At 46.5% G+C, this 20,844-nt stretch overlaps 1 protein-coding gene across 1 annotated transcript in view; it reads left to right on the top strand.

The window, feature by feature from the left end:
• Positions 1 to 20,844, top strand: part of LOC137537208 (uncharacterized) — a 154,499-nt gene that overhangs the window by 108,369 nt on the left and 25,286 nt on the right. Inside the window, 1 exon segment of the mRNA XM_068259313.1 lies at positions 16,716 to 18,160. Within this exon segment, the coding sequence (XP_068115414.1) occupies positions 16,716 to 18,160 (1,445 nt within the window).

Here is a 20,844-nt window from a genome sequence, read left to right as displayed (position 1 = left end):
GGCACACAGTTGGTTTTATATAAGTCAGAAGTATACATAGGGAGCAGAATCCCCAAATATGGAATGTTAGTTTGGGTAATTGGGAAAGGAAATTTTTGTTTTTAACCACTTCAGCCTTCAGTCATTTACACTTTATGCATCTGAGCAATTTTCACCTCCCATTCATTAGCCTATAACTTTATCACTACTTATCACAATGAACTGATCTATATCTTGTTTTTTTCCGCCACCAATTAGGCTTTCTTTGGGGGGTACATTTTGCTAAGAGCCACTTTACTGTAAATGCATTTTAACAGGAAGAATAAGAAAAAAACGGAAAAAATTCATTATTTCTCAGTTTTCAGCCATTATAGTTTTAAAATAATACATGCCTCCATAATTAAATCTCACGTATTGTATTTGCCCATATGTCCCGGTTATTACACCGTTAAAATTATGTCCCTATCACAATGTATGGCGACAATATTTTATTTGGAAATAATTTTTTTCCGATTTGCATCTATCACTATTTACAAGTTTAAAATAAAAAATAAAAAAAGAAATATTTCATCTTTACATTGATATTTAAAAAGTTTAGACCCTTAGGTAAATATTTACATGCTTTTTTTTTTATTGTAATGTTTGTTTGTTTTTTTGTATTAAACGTTTTATTTGGGTATTTTTGGGAGGGTGGGATGTAAACCATAGTGTTATAATGTAAATGTGTCTTGAGTTTTATTTTTTTCACTTTTAGTTGTAGTTTTACTTTTTGGCCACAAGATGGCGGGCATGAGTTTGTTTACATGACGTCACTCTATGCGTAACACACGCTTAGAGCGACGCATGGGGTACGTTACAGCCAGAAAAAGCGAAGTTTCCGAGAGAAGCTGTTGCTTTTTCAGCGGGGGGGGGGGGGGGGGGAGGAATCAGTGATCGGGCACCATAGCCCGATTCACTGATTGCCAGTCTAACGAACCGCGGCCGGGAGCGCTCGTGCACACGCGTGATCGGCCGCGGGAGCACGCGGACGCGCACATGGCCTCCTGGGCGTAGCTAGTATGTCCAGGAGGCCAAAGTAGTTAAAGAGTTCATGGTGAGGCTGTCTATATATTTGTCTAACAGCAGTGACTTGCTTTCATTGACTTTGTAATATGAAGTTCGTGAGGGCATCTAGAGTGATGTCAGGGGGGTTGGTGAGGGTAAGTATGACGTCATCTGCAAATAATCCCAATCTATGATTCTATCCGTCTCCTGGTATTCCCGTGATGCTGAGGTTAGTTCTAATTGCCTCAACTAGTGTTTCCATTAATAGCATGAATATCATTGGAGACAAGGGACAACCTTGTCTTGTTCCGTTTGTTATTTTAAAAGGTTTGCAATGAAACCTCAAGTGGGATACTCTCTCCCCATAGCCGTGGGGTTCTCATATAGTGATAGCTTGAACTATGTTGCCTGTGAAACCAAATGTGGTCAGTGCTTGTTGGAGGAAGGGCCAGTGAACTCTATGGAATGCTGTCTCTGCATCTAAGGCTAGTTACAGAGAAGGCATCAGGGTTCTCTCTGAATGGTACATGAGATCTATGACCCGCCTAGTGCTGTCTGTTGCATGTCAGCCTTTGGTGAAGCCCACCTGGTCTGGGGCAATTATTTGGGGGAGAATGTTCACTAGTCTGTTGCCTAGGATTTCTGCATATATTTTAGTGTTCCCTTTCAGCAGGGGAATGGGCCTTTAATTTGTGGTGCAAGATGGGTCCTTGCCTATTTTAGGAACTACTATTATATTTGCTGCTAAAATTTTGCTAGGTGGTTTGCCGGAGGTTATAATTTTATTATATAGTTTTGTCAGTCTGGGGGCCAGTAAGTTGTGGAGGGATTTATAGTACTCATTCGTGTACCCATCTGGGCCAGGGGCTTTGTTCTTTTAGTGCCTAGGTTCTCAACGTGTAGTACGCGTACCCCAGGGGGTACTTCGGACGGTTCCAGGGGGTACTCTGGCTTGATAGCCTTAATCAAGAATAACATTTAGAGGTTTTAGAAAAAGAGAAATCTTATTTAACCGCTTCAGGACCTCAGGCTTACACCCCCCTAGTGACCAGGCCATTTATCATAACATAGGGCTGTGCAGCTTTGTCAGCGTGCTGCACAGCCCAACAACTAAGCACACAAATTAATTTACCCTCCTTTTAAAGAGAACCCGAGGTGGGGTTCTTACATCCTAATCCGCATACAGAGGCTGGGTCTGTCTATAGAGCCCAGCCTCTGTTGCTAGTTAGTTTCCTCCAAAGACCCCCCTGCACGCTGTCAGACCCCATAAAACACAGCCGCGCTATGCGGCTGTGTTTACCTCACCAATGTCAGTCTCGGCTGCTCCCCCCGCCTCCTGAATCGCTCCGGTCCCCGCCCGCGTCCCTTCTCTCCAATCAGCGGTGAGGGAAAGGACGCGGGCGGGGACCGGAGTGATTCAGGAGGGGGGGGAGAGAGCGGAGACTGACATTAGTGAGATAAACACAGCCGGCTGCGACACGCTGCGTGTTGCCAGCGCGGCCGTGTGTTTTATGGGGTCTGACAGCACGCAGGGGGGGCTTTGGAGGAAACTAACTAGCAACAGAGGCTGGGCTCTATAGACAGACCCAGCCTCTGTATGCGGATTGCAATGTAAGAATCCCGCCTCGGGTTCTCTTTAATGTCCATAATAGGACACTTTTTTTTTTTTTTTTTTTTGGACAAAAGGGAGGCTTTTCCCTCACTCCTCCCCCCCCCCCCCCCAATTGCCATCGTAAATCACCATAGGATGGCGATCGGCTCTCTTCCCCGCCTCTCATAGGCATCAGCCTATGGGAGGCCACACATGACGAGCCGCTGTGAGGGACAGCCGAGTGTCCCTTGTACAGCGCTGGAGGAGATAGCAGCACTGTACAAATGTAAACAAAGGGGAATTCTTTCTCCTTTCAGCTCTGAACAGTCTGCTAGCCACGATCGCAGCTAGCAGGCTGATCACGGCAGGGAATGTTCACATTTGCGCGCACGCGTTCCCTGCTAAACTGAAGCTCCATGACTTGATGCCAATTGGCGTTAGGCGGTCCTGGGGCTGCCGCCGTGGTCGTTGGGTAGTTATACAACACCAAATTAGTGTTTTAAGGAATGAAAACCAATAGTAAATGCTTGGAAATTGTTTAGAACCAATTATGTACAACAATTAAATATATATTTGTCAAGAGGTACGTGTGATAATGTCTACTATTCTAGGGGGTACTTGGCGAGTACAGGGTTTTAAAAGGGGTGCATACCAATAAAATGTTGAGAAACACTGTTTTAGAACAGTGGACAACTGTAGTGAGAGGTATATGGAAGCGGCCATATTTTTTGCCTGGCAGCCCTGCTAATCTATTTGGCTGCAGTAGTGGCTGAATCACACCCGAAATAATAATGCAGCTAATCTTGTCAGATCTGACAATGTCAGAAACATCTGATCTGCTGCATGCTTGTTCAGGGTCTATGGCTAAAAGTATGAGAGGCAGAGGATCAGCAGGATAACCAAGCAACTGGTATTGCTTAAAAGAAAATAAATATGGCAGCCTCCATATCCCTCTCACTACAGCTGTCCTTTAAGTTTTGCAGGTTTTCAGGGGAATGTAAAATGTTATTCAGTCTCCATGGTTGTGACTGCTGTGGGGAGTTTAGCAATTCCAGAACCAACGAAACTGGCGCCTGGTCCAACTGCGTGATGGGACAAATTTGTGATTCTGATATCAGCTGCAAGACTTGACTGTTCATAAGGAAAAAGTCAATTCTGCTGTATGAGTGATGAACTTGGGAGTGGAAGGTATAGTCCCTTTCATTGCTGTGGAGAGCTCTCCAGGTGCGTACCTATGTAAACGCCGCCGGGAGACTTGGGTGCAGGATGCAGCCGGTATGGCTTATCCTGCTGCTGCACAAGTTCCCGGCGGTGTTCATTACTCTTCCCCCTCCAGGTCCACGTGGATAGTGGGGAATGATATATTCAGCTTCCAGCTATAGCTGGAAGGCAAATTATTTTTGTTTTAAAATGTAACTTCTGCTCCGTTTTCTGACGGCGTCGAAGTTACTCACTGTGCCCCGTTATAGCCTTAATCCCTATTGTGGCCTTTGGTGGTACCGGCTGTGCCCAAATCTCCTGCACTGTGATTACAGCGCTTGTCTCCAGGGGTCAAATAAGTTTTCCTTATGGAGCCAGGATTGAAGTGATGTGGATCTTCGGGAGCCTGTATAGGTGGAGTCCAGTTGAAAGGCTATGTGGACATTGAAGTCCCCTCCGATGATTACATGACCTTGTTTAACGTCATTTATTTTGAGCAGAACTTTCTTCAGAAAGGAAATGTGGGATTTATTTGGGGCGTGTCTATTAGCTGATATGGTGGGAAGCACCGCCTCTCTGCGCATATCCAGGTGTTCCAAATTTATTGTTAATCAGTCGATGCATGCATATAGTAACCTGAATGAAATAGACACGTAGGTCATGTTCATTAGCTCCATTTGTATGGGATATTACTTTTCCTAAGGTGTAGAAGCTTAACCAGAGGCGCCAAAATAGGATAAAACAGTGGTATGAAAAAAACGTTTAAAAGAAGATCTAGTGGTGGACTTGCCTCTCCAGTAGACCAAAAAGTTCTTTAAAGAGGAGCTGTCAGCCATGCTATCTCAGAAAAAAAAACCACATGTATAAGTAGATAAATAATTGCTCTACTTACATAACATATGTGTTGTACTGTCCACATTTTGATTTTAGAGATTTTTCTATAGGAAAAAAAAAATCCTTCTTAGCATTTCCCAGTTTAACCGTGTCTATCTTGAAGCCAATCCTGATGTCATTTCCTCCCTTACTCTCCTCTGCCTGATTGTGTATGCACTGCCCGCCCTTCACTATAGAAAGTGCACTGTCTCAGCATGAGAAATACCGGCCAATCCGAGAGGAACAGAGGTGTGCAGGGAAACGGGAGGAAAGAGGCTTCAGCCAATCAGGCTGAATTAGTAAAGGATACCCAAGGTGACATGTGACATGATGAGATAGATATGGGTATGTACAGTGCCTAATAACTATGCTGTGTTCCTTTTTTTCTTTCTCTGCCTCAAAGAGTTAAATATCAGGTATGTAAGTGGCTGACTCAGTCCTGACTCAGACAGGAAGTAACTACAGTGTGACCCTCAGTGATAAGAAATTCCCCTTTTTATCTCTTTCCTGCTCTCAGAAGCCATTTTCTGCTAGGAAAGTGTTTTGTAGTTGGAATTTCTTATCATTGAGGGTCACGCTGTAGTCACTTTCTGTCGGAGTCTGGACTGAGTCAGCTACTTACATACCTGATATTTAACTCTTTCAGGCAGAGAAAGGAAAAAAAGGAACACAGCTTAGTTATTTGTGTGCTAGGCACTGTACATACACATGTCTATCTCATCATGTCACATGTCACTTCCAGTATCCTTTACATCTGAGGAGGAAGTAAAGAAGCAAAGAAAGACAATCCAGCATACCCTGCAACTTCTTTTGTGCGGCAGATTTACCAAATAAAAGCCAAGGAAACTGGGGAATTGTAATGATCCGCTCAGCTGTCTGCACAGACAGACAGCTGTTTGACCATTTCTTAAGTCTGAGGGCTGCAGGTCTCTGGAAAAGAGACCTGTCTTTGCTTTTCAAGTTCAGACCTGCTCTGCTGCTGAGGAATTTGCATACATTCGTTATGCAAATTGCCTTCGAAGGCTGGCAGTATAAATACCATGTTCCCCCAGAATCCTTTGCTGGTCATCTTAATGGTTTGTTACTGCTAAACACTCCTAGAGTGTCAGCCTTGCCTGTTTGTCAAAGATTATCTTAGAGTAATTCTTGGGACTGTACTAGGCATTCCCTCTAGTGCAGTCAGATTGTATTATCTGTTTTGCCTGTACAGTCTTTGTGTTGCGATTGTCCTGTCGCCAGCGGCGGTCGACAGGAAATCGTTCTGTCTGTCTGGGGGTGTTAACCAGAGCAGCGGTTGCTACTGGTAGCCCCTTCTGTTCATCTGTCTGGATCGCACTCGCCCTAGTGGTAGTGCTTCCTTCTGTTGCGATTGTCCTGTCGCCAGCGGCGGTCGACAGGAAATCGTTCTGTCTGCCTGGGAGTGTAGGCCAGAGCTGCGGTTGCTGCTGGTTGCTCTATCTGTCTGGATCGCACTTGCCCTAGTGGTAGTGGCAGTGCCTCCTTCTGTATCTCAGCCTTTGGGATGTTAACCAGAGCAGCGGTTGCTACTGGTGGCCCCTTCTTTTTATCTGTCTGGATCGCACTTGCCCTAGTGGTAGTGGCAGTGCCTCCTTCTGTATCTCTGCCTTAGGGGTGCTAGCCAGAGCAGCGGTTGCTACTGGCAGCCCCACCTGTCTGTCTGTCTTGTCTGATACGAACGCTTGGTGAGGTAACCGTTTAGCAAGCGTTCGTGTTCTCTATTTCGTGTTTGTCATTGGTTAGTTAGGGTAGCACGCTTATCACTGGGCGCCAAACGAGCGGTGATCGTGCAGAAACACGTTCGCTGTTGCGAATCAGTGCGGTGTTCGCGTTTAGCTAGCGTTTGTTATTTTCCTTATCTTCTCATTGTTGTTTGCTGTGCCTTTGCTACTCTCATGCTCTGTCCTTCTCAGTCTGGTGTCTGTTGGCAATCGCCATTCTTGCGATTGCATTCGCGCTTTCTTTCCGTTGATGTGTGTTCATCGTCGCTGGGGGATTGATAGATTGGTGAACACACATTCTGTCTGTCCCTGTGCTATTTCTCTTGAGGGCTATTCAGCCCTGCTTGATCCCGCTCGTACAATTCCCATCTGGCATCTGTGGCCGTGCAGAGGCTGTGCTCGTCTGCACTCCACAGCTCCATCTGCTGGTGGGAATTACCCTCTACTGGTGCATTGCACCTAACCTGGGCTCTCCCAATTACACGTCTGCACTCCACAGCTCCATCTGCTGGTGGGAATTACCCTCTACTGGTGCATTGCACCTAACCTGGGTTCTCCCAATTACACGTTTGTGGAGGATTTCCGCCGCGTCAGCGCACGTCTGATGCGCTGACCACGGAAACGATTCCGCAAACGTTACAGGAATGTTGTTTTATGGATAAGAAAAGTAAGAGTGATTTTTAACTTTTGGATTGCCTGATTAGCATCCTTATTACTTGTTTACCAGATGAAAATAAAAAATAGATTTTTTTATTTTATGGCTGACAGTTACACTTTAAATGGTTTTTAACACTGTTTTATCCTATTTTGGCACCTCTGTTCAAGCTTCTACACCATAGTCTAGTCCACCCCAGGTGGAGGGGTGTAACCCTTTTTTTCCTGTCTACAGAGAGTGACTTCTTAAACCTGAGTGAAGTCAGGTCATAATTAGAGTTGGGCCGAACGGTTCGCCTGCGAACGGTTCCATGCGAACTTCAGTGGTTCGCGTTCGCGTCCCGCAGGCGAAGTTTTGCGGAAGTTCGGTTCGCCCCATAATGCACCATGAGGGTCAACTTTGACCCTCTACATCACAGTCAGCAGGCCCAGTGTAGCCAATTAGGCTACACTAGCCCCTGGAGCCACTCCCCCCCTAATAAAAGGCAGGCAGCGGCGGCCATTAAGCTCACTCGTGTGCCTGCGTTAGTGAGAGTAGGGCGAGCTGCTGCAGACTGTCTCTCATAGGGAAAGATTAGTTAGGCTTAGCTTGTTCCTGGCTGCATACCTGTTCTGTGAACCCACCACTGCATACCTGTACTGTGAAGCCACCACTGCATACCTGTTCAGTGAAGCCACCACTGCATACCTGTTGAGTGAAGCCACCACTGCATACCTGTACTGTGAACCCACCACTGCATACCTGTTCAGTGAACCCACCACTGCATACCTGTTCAGTGAACCCACCACTGCATACCTGTTCAGTGAACCTGCCACTGTATACCTGTTCAGTGAACCCGCCACTGCATACCTGTTCTGTTCAGTGAACCTGCCACTGTATACCTGTTCTGTTCAGTGAACCCGCCACTGTATACCTGTTCAGTGAACCTGCCACTGCATACCTGTTCTGTTCAGTGAACCTGCCACTGTATACCTGTTCAGTGAACCTGCCACTGTATACCTGTTCTGTTCAGTGAACCCGCCACTGCATACCTGTTCTGTTCAGTGAACCTGCCACTGTATACCTGTTCTGTTCAGTGAACCTGCCACTGTATACCTGTTCTGTTCAGTGAACCTGCCACTGTATACCTGTTCTGTTCAGTGAACCCGCCACTGTATACCTGTTCAGTGAACCTGCCACTGCATACCTGTTCTGTTCAGTGAACACGCCACTGTATACCTGTTCAGTGAACCCGCCACTGCATACCTGTTCTGTTCAGTGAACCTGCCACTGTATACCTGTTCTGTTCAGTGAACCTGCCACTGTATACCTGTTCTGTTCAGTGAACCCGCCACTGTATACCTGTTCAGTGAACCTGCCACTGCATACCTGTTCTGTTCAGTGAACACGCCACTGTATACCTGTTCAGTGAACCTGCCACTGTATACCTGTTCTGTTCAGTGAACCCGCCACTGCATACCTCTTCTGTTCAGTGAACCTGCCACTGTATACCTGTTCTGTTCAGTGAACCCGCCACTGTATACCTGTTCAGTGAACCTGCCACTGCATACCTGTTCTGTTCAGTGAACCCGCCACTGCATACCTGTTCTGTTCAGTGAACCTGCCACTGTATATCTGTTCTGTTCAGTGAACCCGCCACTGCATACCTGTTCTGTTCAGTGAACCTGCCACTGTATACCTGTACTGTTCAGTGAACCCGCCACTGTATACCTGTTCAGTGAACCTGCCACTGCATACCTGTTCTGTTCAGTGAACCCGCCACTGTATACCTGTTCGGTGAACCCGCCACTGCATACCTGTTCTGTTCAGTGAATCCGCCACTGTATACCTGTTCTGTTCAGTGAACCTGCCACTGTATACCTGTTCTGTTCAGTGAACCCGCCACTGTATACCTGTTCTGTTCAGTGAACCCGCCACTGTATACCTGTTCAGTGAACCTGCCACTGTATACCTGTTCTGTTCAGTGAACCAGCCACTGCATACCTGTTCTGTTCAGTGAACCTGCCACTGTATACCTGTTCTGTTCAGTGAACCCGCCACTGTATACCTGTTCAGTGAACCTGCCACTGTATACCTGTTCAGTGAACCTGCCACTGCATACCTGTTCTGTTCAGTGAACCTGCCACTGTATACCTGTTCAGTGAACCTGCCACTGCATACCTGTTCTGTTCAGTGAACCCGCCACTGCATACCTGTTCTGTTCAGTGAACCTGCCACTGTATACCTGTTCTGTTCAGTGAACCCGCCACTGTATACCTGTTCAGAGAACCTGCCACTGCTTACCTGTTCTGTTCAGTGAACCCGCCACTGTATACCTGTTCAGTGAACCTGCCACTGTATACCTGTTCTGTTCAGTGAACTCGCCACTGCATACCTGTTCTGTTCAGTGAACCTGCCACTGTATACCTGTTCTGTTCAGTGAACCCGCCACTGCATACCTGTTCTGTTCAGTGAACCTGCCACTGTATACCTGTACTGTTCAGTGAACCCGCCACTGTATACCTGTTTAGTGAACCTGCCACTGCATACATGTTCTGTTCAGTGAACCCGCCACTGTATACCTGTTCAGTGAACCTGCCACTGCATACCTGTTCTGTTCAGTGAATCCGCCACTGTATACCTGTTCTGTTCAGTGAACCTGCCACTGTATACCTGTTCTGTTCAGTGAACCCGCCACTGTATACCTGTTCAGTGAACCTGCCACTGCATACCTGTTCAGTGAACCTGCCACTGCATACCTGTTCTGTTCAGTGAACCCGCCACTGTATACCTGTTCAGTGAACCTGCCACTGTATACCTGTTCTGTTCAGTGAACCCGCCACTGCATACCTGTTCTGTTCAATGAACCTGCCACTGTATACCTGTTCTGTTCAGTGAACCCGCCACTGTATACCTGTTCAGTGAACCTGCCACTGCATACCTGTTCTGTTCAGTGAACCCGCCACTGTATACCTGTTCAGTGAACCTGCCACTGTATACCTGTTCTGTTCAGTGAACCCGCCACTGCATACCTGTTCTGTTCAGTGAACCCGCCACTGCATACCTGTTCTGTTCAGTGAACCTGCCACTGTATACCTGTTCTGTTCAGTGAACCCGCCACTGTATACCTGTTCTGTTCAGTGAACCCGCCACTGCATACCTGTTCTGTTCAGTAAACCTGCCACTGTATACCTGTTCAGTGAACCTGCCACTGCATACCTGTTCTGTTCAGTGAACCCGCCACTGTATACCTGTTCAGTGAACATGCCACTGTATACCTGTTCTGTTCAGTGAACATGCCACTGTATACCTGTTCTGTTCAGTGAACCCGCCACTGTATACCTGTTCAGTGAACCTGCCACTGTATACCTGTTCTGTTCAGTGAACCCGCCACTGCATACCTGTTCTGTTCAATGAACCTGCCACTGTATACCTGTTCTGTTCAGTGAACCCGCCACTGTATACCTGTTCAGTGAACCTGCCACTGCATACCTGTTCTGTTCAGTGAACCCGCCACTGTATACCTGTTCAGTGAACCTGCCACTGTATACCTGTTCTGTTCAGTGAACCCGCCACTGCATACCTGTTCTGTTCAGTGAACCCGCCACTGCATACCTGTTCTGTTCAGTGAACCTGCCACTGTATACCTGTTCTGTTCAGTGAACCCGCCACTGCATACCTGTTCTGTTCAGTGAACCCGCCACTGCATACCTGTTCTGTTCAGTGAACCTGCCATTGTATACCTGTTCTGTTCAGTGAACCCGCCACTGTATACCTGTTCAGTGAACCTGCCACTGCATACCTGTTCTGTTCAGTGAACCCGCCACTGTATACCTGTTCAATGAACCTGCCACTGTATACCTGTTTTGTTCAGTGAACTCGCCACTGCATACCTGTTCTGTTCAGTGAACCTGCCACTGTATACCTGTTCTGTTTAGTGAACCCGCCACTGTATACCTGTTCAGTTAACCCGCCACTGCATACCTGTTGTGTTCAGTGAACCCGCCACTCTATACCTGTTCTGTTCAGTGAACCCGCCACTGCATACCTGTTCTGTTCAGTGAACCTGCCACTGTATACCTGTACTGTTCAGTGATTTCGCCACTGTATACCTGTTCAGTGAACCTGCCACTGCATACCTGTTCTGTTCAGTGAACCCGCCACTGTATACCTGTTCAGTGAACCTGCCACTGTATACCTGTTCTGTTCAGTGAACCCGCCACTGCATACCTGTTCTGTTCAGTGAATCCGCCCAGCTCCGCAGGGCCTATGCTGCATGCCAGGTACGACGGTGTGACGCCATCTTAGACATGTCTTGCCTCAAAGCGGAGAGTCACACTGGAGCAGCTCTCCTGGCTGCTCTTAAGAAACAGGTGGATGAGTGGCTGACCCTGCACCACCTGGAGATAGGCAACGTGGTGTGCGACAACGGCAGCAATCTGCTTGCCGCTTTGCATATGGGGAAGCTGACACACATACCCTGCATGGCACATGTCATGAATCTAGTTGTTCAAAGATTTGTGTCAAAGTACCCTGGCTTAGCGGATGTCCTGAAGCAGGCCAGGAAGTTCTGTGGACATTTGAGGCGGTCTTACACAGCCATGGCACGCTTTGCGGAAATTCAGCGGAAAAACAACTTGCCGGTGAGACGCCTCATTTGCGATAGCCCGACTCGCTGGAACTCGACCCTGCTCATGTTCTCCCGCCTGCTAGAACAGAAGAAAGCCGTCACCCAGTACCTCTACAACTACAGTAGAATGAAACAGTCTGGGAAGATGGGGATGTTCTGGCCCGACAACTGGACACTGATGAGAAATGCATGCAGGCTCATGCGGCCGTTTGAGGAGGTGACCAACCTGGTGAGCCGCAGTGAAGGCACCATCAGCGACTTGATTCCCTACGCTTACTTCTTGGAGCGTGCTGTGCGTAGAGTGGCGGATGAAGCTGCGAATGAGCGTGACCAGGAACAGTTACGGCAGGAACAGGCATGGGACCAATTTTCATCAGACCCAGCTGTTTCCTCAACACCTGCGGCAGCACAGAGGGGGGAGGAGGAGGAAGAAGAAAAGTCGTGTGCAGAAGACTAGTCAGACTCAGAGGATGATGAGCAAGGTGTTTCTTTGGGGGAGGAGGAGGAGGGGACGGCGGCAGAAGAACAACCGCAGCAGGCGTCGTAGGGGGCTTGTGCTGCTCGACGTTCCTGTGGTATTGTTCGCGGCTGGGGGGAGGAGGTTGACTTACGTGACGTCACTGAGGTAGAGCAAGCGGAGATGCATGGTACATCTGGATCCGACTTTGTGCAGATGTCGTGCTTTATGTGTTTTATGCTGTCCTGCCTGTTGAGGGACCCCCGTATAAAAAACCTCAAGGGGAATGAGCTGTACTGGGTGGCCACACTACTAGACCCTCGGTACAGGCACAAAGTGGCGGACCTGTTACCAACTCACCTGAAGGTGGAAAGGATGCAGCACATGCAGAACAAGCTGTCAACTATGCTTTACAATGCCTTTAAGGGTGATGTGACAGCACAACGCCAGCAAGGTACCACTGCCACTAATCTTCCTCCCGTGTCCGCACAGTCAAAGACAGGACGCTCCAGCGATCTCATGGTGATGTCGGACATGCGGACGTTCTTTAGTCCAACGCCTCGCCGTAGCCCTTCCGGATCCACCCTCCACCAACACCTGGAACGGCAGGTAGCCGACTACCTGGCCTTAAGTGTGGATGTAGACACTGCTGTGAACAGCGATGAGGAACCCTTGAACTACTGGGTGCGCAGGCTTAACCTGTGGCCAGAGCTGTCCCAATTTGCCATCCAACTTCTCTCCTGCCCTGCCGCAAGCGTCCTGTCAGAAAGGACCTTCAGCGCAGCTGGAGGCATTGTCACTGAGAAGAGAAGTCGCCTAAGTCACAAAACTGTTAAGTACCTCACCTTTATCAAAATGAATGAGGCATGGATCCCGGAGGGCTGCTGCCCGCCCCAAGACTAAGTCAGTCCCCACACACACAGCATCTCTGCCTGCACGCCGTGTGACTGGCTGCCTGGCCTGCCCCAAGAAGACTAAGTCGCTCCCAGTCCCTCCACACAGCATGTCTGCCTGCAGGCCGCTTGACTACCTTCTCCGCCACCACCAACTGGGTCCGGGACTCCAGGCGGATTGCTGAATTTTTTAGGCCGCTGCTACCAGCGGCCGCTGTAATAATTTTTCTGGTGCGTGTACATGACTGCCTAATTTTTCTGGCTGCTCTGCGGGCAGCTGCAACAACAAAAGAAAAGGCATGTACATGCGCCCATTCCCCTTCGTGATCATTACCTTGAAGGGGCTTGCGTATCACAATGAAGCAATGACCGGCGCCTAGATGAGTGTCTCGGGGGGCACACCCACGATAATAAGGTCATTGCCTCATTGTGGTCAGACCAAATTTGATCAGCTGGACAGTCACTGTTCTGTCATTCAGCTACATCAGCCAGGCGACCATATGGGCTGTAAAGCCACCAAAACCTGCACTCTCGCCATGGTGTGCACCAGTCCAGCACGGCCATCACTACACAAACAGCTGTTTGCGGTGCGTTACACGGTGAGTTTGGTGTGTCAGTGTGAAGCAGTACCTTAATTACACTACCTGATTGATGTATACACATGCAAGATGTTTTAAAGCACTTTAGGCCTGTCATTTAGCATTCAATGTGATTTCGGCCCTTAAAACGCTGCTTTGCATCAAATCCAGATTTTTCCGGGGACTTTTGTCATGTATCCCACTCCTCCACCTGGGGGTCCAGGTGTTAGACCCCTTGAAACATCTTTTCCATCACTTTTGTGGCCAGCATAATTTTTTTTTTTTCAAAGTTCGCATCCCCATTGAAGTCTATTGCGGTTCGCGAACTTTTACGCGAACCGAACCTTCCACGGAAGTTCACGAACCCGGTTCGCGAACCGAAAATCGGAGGTTCGGCCCCACTCTAGTCATAATCTCCCTACTCGCTTACACAGTGGTTGGTATAACTGCCCTAAGTCATCTACTTGGTTATGTCTGACTTACAAACATATTACACCATATTGGGCTCTCGTTCTCCTCTTTTTCTTCCTGTCTACTTTTCTTAAGGGATTTAGTGACTTGCTGTAAATTTCTCCTAGTGGAGAATGTCATTTGTGATAGGTCAGGGAAGAGATGAATAGCTTGGTTCAGGGAGTGAGCCTTCCTTTCTTACAGCTGCCATTAGATCTTCTTTTGTGGTGAAGCAGAGGAACTTTGCTATGACATCTCTGGGTAAACTTTCAGCCACAGATCAGGGTTTGGGAAGTGTGTGAGCCCTCTCCATCATCATCTGGTAGTCAGCGAGACCTGGTAAGGTTGCTTTATAGTGTAACTGCATAAAATAAAAAAATCAATTCTTTATTTTTATCTGGTAAACAAGTAATAAGGATGCTAATCGGGTAATCTAAAAGTTAAAAATATCTTACTTTTCTTATACATAAAACAACATTCCCCAGTTTTCCTAGCTTTTATTTGGTGCATCTGCCGCACAAAGGAAATAAGGAAATTGCAGGGCATGCTGGTCGTCTTTTTTTTTTTTTTTTTTTTTGCTTCTATACTTTCTCCTCAGACTTGACTAATGCGGCCTGATTGGCTGAAGCCTTTTTCCCTCCTAAATTCCCCTCCCACATCTCTGTTCCTCTCTGATTGGCCAATATTTCTCATGCCGAGACAATGCACTTTCTATTGCAGAGCTGGGTGGCAGTGCCTAAAGACCTGGAGGAGGGCTGGCAATGCATACACAATCAGGCAGAGGAGAGTAAGGGAGGAAATTACATCAGGATTGGCTTCAAGATAGATGCAGTTAAAATGGAGAATTCGAAGAAGGACTTTCTATTTTTTTACTATACAAAGATTACTAAAATCAAAACGTGGACAGTGCAATACATGTTATGTAAGTAGAGCAAGTATTTATCTACTTATATATGTGTTTTACTGGTTGTATGGCTGACCACTCCTCTTTAAGAAGTTTGGTGATGTAGTTTTTGAGCTCATTTGGAGGCATTTGCTTAGATTTCCTACTGCAGTCTTCCGCATCAGTTAGTTTGAGTTTTAGCCATTTAATGTCTGATTCATTGGCAGATAGTCTACTGTGGTGATCTTCATTGTGAGAGACACGATCACCCAGGTCATCAATAGAGAGCTGTAAGCATATGATTATGGGAGTCAGTACCAGTATCAGCGAGTGTTTCAGTGAGACCAGCATGTCTTTCATGCGGGATTGCGTGAGAGCTGTGTCTGGGAAAGCCTCTATTGGAGGGCAGAGGGTCGTGCTGGCTGTGGCCTGGCTGTGCAGCCTGGTATTCCTCTGACATCGGTTGCCTGGCTTTGGTTGGGCTGCAGGGGGAGGGAGAGATCGAGGGTGTGGGTTCCCCTGATGAGGATCGCTCGTTGTTGGTGGCAGGGTCTTGCTGCGCGGCTGGTTCTCTCTGTGCAGCTGCCGCGGTGTTTCAGCACCATCTTTGCTGCTGCTGTTCTTGCGGGCTCGCTTGTCAGTTAAAAAGTCTGTGAGCTTCCGCAGCACCTGCAGGCTTTTTTTCCCTCTTCCTCGCCATCTCTATCTCCATGACATTCTCCTCCGCTCCAGTGAATTTGACGTCCATGCAGATATGTGACCGAGACCTAGAGGAAGCCTTTGGGAGCCGAGTGGAGACAGATTTCTCCACATGCCTATATGGCTGGTGCCCTAAAAAGCAGCTTTATTTTGTGAGTTTCCCTTCACAAATCACCAGCTCAGCATTAATACTACACAATCTGGGCTCCCTTTGTCTCTGTATATTTTATAAGGTGATGAACATCTTATCTCTCAGATGAGGATACAGCGGTAATAAGAATGTGTAAGTGACACCACATTGCTCTACAAACATAACACAGATTTCTTGCTATATAAGGTCTGTTGTCACAGGAGTAACACATTGCTTCCATTGTCTCATCAAGCTCTACAACTTACTGCTTCTCAATGTATGGCCAATGCTTTAGCTGTAGGGAGGGTCACTGAGATGCAAATAACTCTGACTTGTATGCAAATGTAATGCAATTTGTATGCAGATAATCACATTTGTTCATAAATGTGTTTCATTGGCTGAATTCCAAACTACAGAAAATTCTCTTGCAAACCTCTTCTCTCTCAGATGAGGATACAGCGGTAATAAGAACGTGTAAGTGACACCACATTGCTCTACACACATAACACAGATTTCTTGCTATAAGTACATACAGGTCTGTTGTCACAGGAGTAACACATTGCTTCCATTGTCTCATCAAGCTCTACATTGTACTGCTTTCCATATATGGTCAATGCTTTAGCTGTAGGGAGGGTCACTGAGATGAATAACTGACTTGTATGCAAATGTAATGCAAATTGTATGCAGATAAAAACATTTGTCCATAAATGTGTTTCATTGGCTGAATTCCAAACTACAGAAAATTCTCTTGCAAACCAAAGGTATAGTCATGTGATTGGCTGTCTGTAATGAGCACAACCTTCTGCAGTTCTCTGTTAGGCAGATAACTAGTGATGGTCAGTGATATGCAAATAACTCAGAGATGATGCTAATTACATGATGATTTTTCCTTCCTCCCTCCTGAACAGGAAGTGATGATGTTTCTCTATTTGCAGGGCGGAGTCCCGGCATCAGGAACCTCTCAGAGACTCGTCTCTCTGTATCCACAGACTGTACAACGGATGATGATGTCACTGGACAAAAGTCTCCTGCAGATGTCCTGGTTTCCTCAAATATTAACCCAAACTCCACTCACCTGTCTAACCCTGAGGGGCCTCATGTCCAGCACAGCTCTCCCCCTGCAGGAGATCCTCATTCCTGTTCCACGTGTGGGAAATGTTTTGTTCGTAAATCAAGTCTTCTCACGCATGAGAGATCTCACACTGGTGAGAAGCCCTATTCATGTGATGAGTGTGGGAAATGTTTTGTGGTTAAATCAAACCTTGTCGCACACGAGAGATCTCACACTGGTGAGAAGCCCTATTCATGTGCTGAGTGTGGGAAATGTTTTGGGAGTAAGTCAAACCTTGTCAGACACAAGAGATCTCACACTGGTGAGAAGCCCTTTTCATGTGCTGAGTGTGGGAAATGTTTTGGGGTTAAATCAAACCTTGTCGAACACAAGAGATCTCACACTGGTGAGAAGCCCTATTCATGTGCTGAGTGTAGGACATACTTTGTGAGTAAATCAAACCTTGTCAAACATGAGAGATCCCACACGAGTGAGAAGCCCTATTCATGTGCTGAGTGTGGAAAATGTTTTATATGTAAATCCGAGCTTGTCAGTCATGAGAGATCTCACACTGGTGAGAAGCCCTATTCATGTGCTGAGTGTGGGAAATGTTTTGGCCATAAACCAAATCTTGCTAAGCATAAAAGATCTCACACTGGTTCGAAGCCTTATTCATGTGCTGAGTGTGGGAAATGTTATGCAGAGAAATCAAATCTTGTCAGACATGAGAGATCTCACACTGGTGAGAAGCCCTATTCATGTGCTGAGTGTGGGAAATGTTTTGGGCATAAATCAAATCTTGTCTTTCATGAGAGATCTCATACTGGTGAGAAGCCCTATGCATGTGGTGAGTGTGGGAAATCTTTTAGACAAAAAGGAGACCTTGTCCCACATGAGAGGTCTCACACTGGTGAGAAGCCCTATGCATGTGCCGAGTGTGGGAAATGTTTTGGTCTTAAATCAAATCTTGCTAAGCATAAAAGATCTCACACTGGTGAGAAGCCCTATTCATGTCCTGAGTGTGGGAAATGTTATGTAGAGAAAGCAAAGCTTGTTAGACATGAGAGATCTCACACTGGTGAGAAGCCCTATTCATGTACTGAGTGTGGGAAATGTTTTGGCAGTAAATCACAACTTGTCATACATGAGAGATCTCACACTGGTGAGAAGCCATATCCATGTGCTGAGTGTGGGAAATGTTTTGTACAGAAATCACATCTTGTCAGACATGAGACACTACACACTGGTGAGAAGCCCTATTCATGTGCTGAGTGTGGGAAATGTTATGCAGAGAAAGCAAATCTTGTCAGACATGAGAGGTCTCACAGAGTCCCAATGCTGCGCTGACTTAAGCAAAACTCCAGGGTTAGTTCCCTAATGTCACCAGTGCAGCTGCTCCAGCAGGCTTGTGGGAAACAGGTATAAATGTCCAGAAAGAAGACAACTGTCTAGCGCTCTCTGGGGCATTAACCTTTTTTAATGAAAATCATGCAAGGATAATAAAAACACCTACAGAATGGAAGTATATTTCAAGCATATTGCAGGGGTGTGCAGTCATCCAATCACCCCCCCCCCCCCCCCGGATGGAACTCCAACGCTTTCCCCTTCCTTACTGTGGCCAGCAGTGTAGGATTCCTGGACGGGGCGGAGCTATTGCTGGCGCCAGGCGAATCAGGAAGTGAATAGTGCCACTAGCTTCATGATTTGTATGTGCGCCGTAGCTAGGCAACGATCGGGAGGGTAGCAGAGAGGGAAATCCAGTTACCTCATTAGCCAGAACCGCTACACTGCTGACCCCAAGCGGTACAAACTGAATAGTGCCAATAATTTGCTGTTTGATTGTACTATCTGTAGTTACAACACAGTAATTACTGGGCACACCAGTTAAACAACTGGAAACTTATGTTCAAACGCCATTTCTCTTTCATCCATTGCAATATGAAAAAAATTAAATGATAGAATAAACTAAATAACATAAAATAAAGTAATATGATATGATAAAACCAGTGCTTATCAGCTACCTAATGATAAACACATTAGACATATAATACAAACCAAAACCAAACAATACCAAGCGCTAGGCAGTATATTATAGATTGTAAATAGCCTGGATCAGGGGAGCCTCACAGTGGTAAAACGCATCCACAAATCCCAATCAATTCACTGAAGTCTCCAAATAACAATCACTGTTTATTGTTTACTGCATACAAAAACCCCCATTTCCCCATTAAAAAGAGCAGCCTATGATGTATATTGCACCACATACACAGCCGGCATGTGTCACTCAGACCGCACACATCACACACACCCGCAAACCATCCTTATAACAGGCGGCCAAAGACTTGCTGTCATGAATTGTATCATTGTTAGGTGCTTATTCTAGAGCACTTGGATGCACGATATTGAACTTTGCTAAAGTGTTTTCAGCATATCCTATGAAGACTGAATTACACTTCCCAGCAGACCCCTTGATGAAAGGATTGATGATGGGGTTTCCATCACTCCCGGGAGTTATAAGGACGGTTTGTGTGGGTGTGGGTGATGTGTGCGGTCTGAGTGACACATGCCGGCTGTGTATGTGGTGCAATATACATCATAGGCTGCTCTTTTTAGTGGGGAAATGGGGGAATTTGTATGCAGTAAACAATAAATAGTGATTGTTATTTGGAGACTTCAGTGGATTTATTGGGATTTGTAGACATATAATACATGTATAAAGTGACAAATGCAAATACATTATAATTAGATAAAATAGTTGTCATAGAGATTTATATATACCGAAAACATGCAGATTATGAATATAAATCATGAATATAATGCTGAATGTTTAAGTGGATCCGAGGTGAACTTTTACTCATTGCATAATTGTGTTCCTTTCCTATTGTTTGGCCTGATGGCAAATGTCCCAGAGTGCTTGATTTTATTGCCCGAGGGGCAGTCAAAACCCTTTCAGACATGTGTACTCTTAATGAAAACTCTCTTCCCTCGAATTGGCAATATTTCCACATACGCTCTTATCTGAACTCACTTAAAGAAAATCTGTAATGAAAAAACTCCCCTGGGGGGTACACACCTCGGGTGGGGGAAGCCTCCGGATCCCATTGAGGCTTCCCTCGTCCTCCTCTGTCCCACGGCGGTGGCGAAAATCCTCCCGGAGCGGCGGCGATGTAAATATTTACCTCCCGGGCTCCAGCGCAGGTGCAATATCTGCTCTTCCCACGGAGATAGGTGAAAATAGCCGATCTCCATCGGGCCGCTCTATTGCATGGGTGCAAGTCGCCTGCGCAGTAGAGCGGACCCGACAGAAAGAGCCGCAACAGCGCCCCCCCTGGAGCCAGAAAAGATAAATATTGTCGCCTGTGCATTCCGTGGGCTGCAACGAGACCACCAGGGGACACAGGAGGATGGGGGAAGCCTCAATAGGGTCCAGAGGCTTCTCCCTACTGAGGTGAGTACCCCCCAGGGGAACTTTTTTTCAGTACAGGTTTTCTTTAAGGGAAAATTTGATTGGTCAAGACCTTTAACACCCTTTGAAAACTTGGTGTTGAGTATGGCCCCACGCAGTCACCTCATTTCTCAGATATACCAGATCTTATTGATACCTTCTTGTCCTGCTAAATTTAAATTTCAAGAGGAATGGGAAAAAGACTTGGGCCTTGAGATAGGGGCTGATAAATGGAGGAAAATGTTTATACTAAACCATAAAGGGTCGCTGAATGTGTCTATACAAGAGTTATGATATAAAACACTTTCTAGATGGTACAGGACTCCGAGAGTTCTTCATAAGATTTTCCCTTTGGTTTCAGATAAATGTTGGAGATGCGGAGCTCCTGATTGTGGTATTCTGCACATTTTTTGGGCCTGCCCATCTCAATGTGTATTGGAAATCCATACATAGACTCATAAAGAAGATTACATGTTCCAAACTGGATTTTACCCCCAATGCTTTTCTCTTACATGATACTGACACTGCTGTAAAAATGTATAAAAATCCTTGACTATTCACCTCCTTA

This window comes from Hyperolius riggenbachi, chromosome 10 (assembly GCF_040937935.1).
Source record: "Hyperolius riggenbachi isolate aHypRig1 chromosome 10, aHypRig1.pri, whole genome shotgun sequence".
NCBI lineage: Eukaryota > Metazoa > Chordata > Amphibia > Anura > Hyperoliidae > Hyperolius > Hyperolius riggenbachi.
The sequence above is the reverse complement of the archived record's forward strand: the minus strand, read 5'-3'. Positions and strand labels throughout refer to the sequence as shown.